The sequence below is a fragment of the Stylophora pistillata genome, chromosome 4, assembly GCF_964205215.1.
Source record: "Stylophora pistillata chromosome 4, jaStyPist1.2, whole genome shotgun sequence".
Classification (NCBI taxonomy): domain Eukaryota; kingdom Metazoa; phylum Cnidaria; class Anthozoa; order Scleractinia; family Pocilloporidae; genus Stylophora; species Stylophora pistillata.
Genome location: NC_142522.1, coordinates 34,507,254 through 34,514,207, shown reverse-complemented (window position 1 = coordinate 34,514,207; position 6,954 = coordinate 34,507,254). Strand labels below are relative to the sequence as shown.

General features: G+C 38.1%; 1 protein-coding gene across 1 annotated transcript; it reads left to right on the top strand.

The window, feature by feature from the left end:
- On the top strand, positions 1–5,463 carry LOC111322887 (acidic skeletal organic matrix protein-like). The gene is made up of 4 exons (XM_088757319.1): positions 1–149; positions 2,145–2,671; positions 3,702–3,944; positions 4,302–5,463. Exons 1-4 carry the CDS (start codon positions 110–112, stop codon positions 4,578–4,580), a joined length of 1,089 nt encoding a protein of 362 aa, XP_088613445.1. The 5' UTR covers positions 1–109; the 3' UTR covers positions 4,581–5,463.
- Positions 5,464–6,954: the final 1,491 nt, after the last annotated feature.

Genomic DNA, 6,954 nt, shown 5'->3' with positions numbered 1-6,954 from the left:
ATAATATTCATGCAGTTTCCAAATAAATACAGGTGAAGATGTAGTTTTTTTTTAATTTCTCTCTGTGCTCGGCGAGGAAAGTTGCTGCTGTCGTGTGTCAAGGGCAAAGATGCTTCGTTCACATTTTTCCTTATTTTTCGTTTGTTTTGGTAAGTTGTTTATACTAACATGCAGGATGAAAGTCGGATAAAGTGATTAATTCCCCATCTTGATCAAAAAATGCAGCGTCAACTTAGGTACAGAAAATTTATAAGACTAATTTATTTTTGCGAATATTTATACTTGAATTGAATTCATCTGTAACGTTCGGATGTCAAACTAAACGTTTTCTTATTACAAAACCCGTACGCGGGGTCAGATAAAGTCGTACAGCCTGTTGAGCTGCGAGCCAAAACCGGATAGAGCGATGGTTGTTTGTTAAAATGCTTATAGAATGGATTAGGTCGGGCCGAACGGAGAAAGAATATTTGGCTCTCGGTCATGCGCAAGGACGTCTCTACGCTCAGTCCGTTCGTTATGACCTCGAGCCAAATATTTTCCAGTCCAGCCTTCCAACGTAGTCGTTAAGTACATATCATTTATCCTGCTTCTTCGGCTTCATTTTTGGATCTCATCGGTTTAAAATCTGCCGGCGATATAAACTATCGAGAGTAAATTTTTCCGTGACCTTATAAGCGCTGTTATATATACATTAAAAAATCTACCAGTTCCAGTAATTCTAGAAAAAATAAATCATTAGGGTAATTAGCTTTGAAACACCATCACTCACTTTTAGAAACTTTTATGGGCAACGAATCATTAACCTTTAAAGAGTAATTCGGAAAAATCAGGAGACCGTATTTCATTCTAAACCTTTCCTTTCTCTGTCTCTGTCTTTGTCTCTTCCTTTGAGAGCAGATTAGAATGTGTCAGCGGTGCCATTACAAGAAAAATAATATTGTTTAACCGATTTAAGGTTATTGCGGGATTCTCCTTCGCTTGCTGGCGAGTTAGATGGCAGGAGTAAATCCTGCATTATTGGTATACATTGTTTACTTTTTCCAGAGGATAAGATGGAACGATTGACAAAGGAAAAAAATGTAAAAAATTAAAAATCTAGTAAGCTTTTTTGAGTGGACACCTCCATGTACTTCCAGCATAATTGGTGAAAGTTATTCATGTCTTGAGAGGAGTGACAAAAATTATTTAACGCACGTGCTATCTTTTATCCGTCAGTTGAACAAGTGAAAATATTTTGAAGTAATTCACGAAAATAAGATGGCCGCAGAAGCTATGATAGTTAACTCAGAGCTATATTGCAAAGTTGGTCGAGTACGTTTGACAACAGGGAGCTACGTTCGGTCATTGAAAGCACAACGTGTGAAATTCAAGATTGTTCTTGAATTTGTTTAGCGTTAACGCTCACTAATTTCGTCAAACAATAAACTCTCATCTTTGACCAATTATGATATTCGATTGTGTGTCCAAGTGTGTATGTCGTTTTGAAAGAAATGTTTTCACGGAGTGCTGTTCGGTCGAGGCAATTATGATTTTTTTGTACAATGTCGTCTGTCGGTATATGTGAGACTGCGCAAAAAAAAAAAAACTTATAAGCTCAACCTCGATTTTGTTTGCTCCGGAGCTATCAACTTCTAAACCATCAGTCATTAGTCATTATAAAGACTTTCAGAAAACCTTTTTAAATCAGTACATTTTCAAATAAAATTGAAAAATTAACAAATTTTATCATCCGCCAAGAACACCATATATTGTGTGCTAAAATGAGTTTCATTTGCTAAGGAATAAAGAAATTATCTTCGTATCAATGCCTTCACAATGATCCCCATTGTTATGAACAATCTCTTGGTTTCTTGGAAATAACCTATGGAAAACTATTCACATAGTTTAGGAGGCAGGTGTCTGTGTCTTTTGTTTCCTGATAAGTTCCAGGCACCGCAGTTATAAATTTTATTCAAACGGTAGTTTTTTTTTAATACAACAACACCTTGAAAACAAAACAAGAAAAAAACAAACAAAAAACAAAATAAAAACGAAACAAAAACAAAAAAACAAACAAACAAAAAAGAAGAAACTCTGTTAAGCTGTGGTGTATACTACTTGGTCGATGAGGTTGTTTTCCTGATTTATTTGCCAATTTTTTACAGCTGTCCTCCTTGTGACATCTTTGGCTGACGAAGATGAAGTAGACACAGCTGCCAACACTGTTACAATTCGTGGAAATGATACGTCAGTAAGAATAGAAGGCAACACAGGAACAATAAGGGCAGTTCATCATGAGAAGGACGAGGAAGGCGAGGATGACGATGACGATGACGAGGACGAAGAAATGGAGGATTTCAGTGACGACAATGAAGGTGTTATGACATTTCAAGTTGACTCACTGCAGGAAATAGACTCGGCTGGGAACCCGGTCGGTCTTTCAGGGCCATCAAATAAAAAACATGGAGTGAACTCCTTGGCATCTCAGATTGAAAGGTACACCTTCTCGCCGTTGGACAACTCGTCAACGTATCAAGGAATCCCTGTGAAAAGTGTCAACCTGTCTGTGTACCTCACTGGTCCCCAAGCCAGCCTTGATCTGCAAGTGATGCTGTTTTTGGAGGGAGGAATCGTCGGTTTTGGAAACGAGACATTTTCAGTGCGAAGAGGAACCTTCAAATTCAACATCAAGGTTCGTTTGATGTTTAATATGGTTATGATGACGCATATTTCCCAGAGCGTCTGTGTGATTTCAGATCGATATCGCAATATTACATTTAAGTTGGTTTCGGAGCATAGACCACTTCTAGCTTTCTCTTATGCTCAACTGAGCCGCAGACTTAAGAGGAATGAAGTTACTGTGGTCTGCTTAGGTATAGTGACAAGTTAGTAAGCAACGGAGAGTGTTTTTAAAAAATCCCACGGCTTAGAATTTATTTCGATTGGGAGTCATCATGATAAAAACCAAAACCAAATCAATCATAATAGCCAATTAAAACTTAACTTATGTATGTATTGTATGTATTTACGATATTTGGACAGGCCAGCCCAGTTCAGCTTGAAGCTGGTTTAAATAGGGACCTGTACATCCCACCATCCCACCCTGGGGAGGACATCCATCATACTGTAATCTCGTGTGTGGGAAATTAACGTCTCCTACCCCAACCCTGCAGGAGACGGGAGCTCCATTTATTCGTCCCTATCCGAGAAGACTAGAATATCTAACCATTTATTGATGTTATAGAAAGGTAGCGAATTCTTCTCAATTATTTTAAGACCCTGAGTGTTGGTCCGGCCGGGGCTCCAACCCTCGACCTCCCGCACAACAGTCCAGCGCTCCACCCATTGAGCTAACTGGGCGGCGGTAATAATGTCACATGAAATCAAGAAAAACCCAAAGGGAAAACGAGCAAACTGCTCAAGGGACGGGAACTTGCGAGTGACCAATTCACGATTAGTCTGTGAGGCCTGTGATTGGGTTGAAAGAACGGCGAGAGTTTTTCTTGACCAATCACAGGGCGAAGAAAAGCGAAACTAATGCCATCTAGAATTATCCTCGACACTCGATTGGAAAATTCTCTTCAGACTATATAGTATCAGTAATGTTAACTAGGGCAAATTTAAGGTTTAGGCTTCAAAACCAAAAATCTGTTAAAGAAATGGAATGGCTATTCTTTTTTTTTTTTTTTTTTTTTTTACGGTTGTCATTAATTCTATGACAGGTCAGTGACTGGCAATTTTGCGGCGGAAATTCTGACGTTTGTACCAAGAACAACCAGAACGAAACTGGCCAGTACCTTGATCTTGCTCTCAGCATTAGAAGTCAAGCAGTAGAACCTGAGGAGTTAGAAGACTCTGAAAATGAATCCGCCGAGATTTGCGTTAACGATGATCCTGATGAGAAAGACGACTGCCCTAAAATATTTAACATGGGTGGAAACTCGACTATGGTGCTCAATAAAGGGGTGAGTCTCTTTTGAATGACCAGAAATGAAATGCATTCCTGGGCCGGGGTAGAAACACGCCGGGCCCTTTAGGAGTTGTGATGGGTTCAGAGAAAGGCTCTCCCATACTCTGATTGGTTGACAAACACGTGCCAGCTATTCCCGCAATTTATCAGAAGTATCCATAAGTCTGTCAAAGGCGTTTTTAGCCCACCTCGCTGCCTTAAGTATCTGACACGTACTCTTATTTTGTTAATTTTGTGGCTCGTTTATTGTTTTGAAAGTAACAGCTGATGCGGTTGCTCTGACCTTCGTCTTGAAACGCTTTATCGACCACCGTTGAAATGATTTGTATTAATATACTTAATATTCCCCCAGGTGGTAACGGGCAACAACGTCTATGTGGCATTTCCCACAGGATACCCCAAGTTTGAGAACATAGGAGGACTGGTGAAGAGGTTCACTTTCCGTATACCACGGTTCAACGACACAGTTCTTATCGATCCCAGTGTTGATGTTGGTCCTTACATCCCTCCAGTTGCCAATCCAACGAACAAGCCTGGCGGAGGAGGACACGACAATGCTGGTCCATCACTTCATTTCATTTCCTATCTTTTGTTGCTTAGTATGCTCGCATCTCTATGTTGCTTTTATTAATTGGTTTAGCCGACGCCTTTACAAAGCTCATGTTGCAAGATTCATTCATAACAGTCTGCTATCTTTCCGTAGCACTAATAAATAACTCGATACGAAAAAAAAAAAAAAAAAAAAAAAAGAAAAAAAACCTTCTGTGGTATAGTAGAATATAACGTTTTTACAATGGCCATCGTTTTACATCATTCTCCTTCCCTGAAAAAAAAAAAGAATTTTTAAAAACTTTTTCTCATAGTTTAGCAGTAGTGGCTTGTGGCTCCTTTGAGTCTGTTGTTCCTGTTTTTTTATATTCGATTCCTCTTTGGGATGATTTGGTAACTAAATCGGTCTCCAAAACATGCTAACATTTTAAAGAGATTCTCTTTACAACTTCTTAAAACAATACAATACTGTTGTCCCTGGATACCTAGGATAATAGCTATCACAAAGGCCTTATTACTCGAGCGTCTTCTCAAAGGCGCTGAGAAAGAGTGCATGGTAACAAATTCCATTTGTCAAACAAGGGTCGAATTTAAAAATTTATTTCTTAGTTGCAAAATTGAAAAGCTATATTGGTAACCTTTGGTCGAAAACCCTCTTATTTCCCATTTTCAGGCTCCTTTTATTGGACCAGATAACGGTCAAGTACCTTATCTCAGTTAGTAAAGGAAGTATAAGTTTACGATAATGAAAAAGCTATTAGCGGTAAAGAGCTTGATGACTAAACAGACTCCTTCTCGCATCCTTAGCTCTGACATGCATGGTTGCCATAAGCAATGGATGGCGAAAGCGTAATATATGTGAGCGAGAAGCAATGAGTGACGTAGTAAGTTTAAATTAGACGTGACATGAAATTGACATATGTCGAAGGTGAAATATCCAATAAAACGATCACATTTTAGCACGATATATTGTTTGAGTCTTTGTTTCCGACTGACCGTTAGACAGATTTCGTGGCAGGCAAATTCATTTCTCGAAAGCTTCGGGCAGATTGAAAAATAGCATTCCCAGTTTCGGAACTCATACAGGGAGTTATGACTGTGATTTTAATCACCTTACTGTGAAAAAAAGAATAAATAATAAGATCAGTTCCAAATTCAGTGCCCAGTTCATGATAGACTCGCCTAACAGACTAAACGGAATAGTCGAGACTTTTCTCTCTCCACTATTTTTTTTTTTTTCATCCCATACGATAGCGATTTCCTGGTTACAGAAAGTTTGTGCGATTCAATAAGTCGTTAGTTTAAAGAAGTAGATGATTAAACAGGTTAATTCTCATCTCGTTTGTTTTGTTTGCCCGGTTGCCATAAGTAAATGATAGTGAAAGAGTGATAAGTATTTAACGACCGTTATTTGAACCAAACAACATCATGTATGCGTGAGAAAATAATGAGTCGTGAAAACCTTAAAATAGACATGATGGAAAAAAAAAGAAGATCAATGGGTATGTGTTATAAAGGGTAAATTATCAAATAAATTGCAGGCGTCTAGAAAAGTCTGGATCATGATTTTGTCGGAAAATACCTTTTGGAAGCAAACATCAACGTTGGTGAAAATATTTCCTAGCGTTTAATTAAAGAGTTAAGAAGGCTGTTTTTATTTCATGGAGTGCGTTTCTATTTCATGCAGTGCGATCTTGACAAACTCAACAATTTGTAAGGAAAGGTATCTCTTCTATGGCAACAAAATCAATAACAGTTGCGGAGTTTGTTTTACGGTGGAAGGAAATGGACGAAAACTTTTGATGTATATCAACAATTTTGAATTTGGGTAGCAACCCTGAAATAATTCAAACACCCAAATCCCTAAGTTGATTTAACAAACAAATTATCTTCCTGCTTCAGTCATTGCCCAACCGAAATACTAAGAAATGGACAAATGTTTCTTATATAGCAACTGTTTCTTTTAATCAATTTATTAAAATGAAAGCTATCAGAAGAGGGAACTTACTCGTGAGATCTTGGGACTGTTAAGGGTTAGAACTCCACAGTTACAAAGGAAAAATAGAGAGCTTGCAAAAAAAAGGACGAAAACATGTTAATATATTCTGTGTAAACAGGAAACTCTTCAACTTTATCAGTGGTTCTTGCCTTTGCCACTTCAATTATTATCACTTGACTTCCAAATCGACGTTTTTCGGTGAAAAATGGACCGCTTATAATTCAAGGTCGAGTTTAAAAGATTCCTAATGCTTTATGTAATTAAAATTCCTAATTTAAGCTATCCTTTAGCTGTCAAAAATATTCGTATCTCGTCACGCGATCTAAGCAATTTGATTCTATAGCGGTAAATAATGTCGCTTTACTTTCTACCCGCTACCAAAAATCTACATCGTGGTTCGAATTTCTTAGATTTTTCAATCTAGCGCTTGTAAAAGTCTGGTGAAAGTGCTAATGCG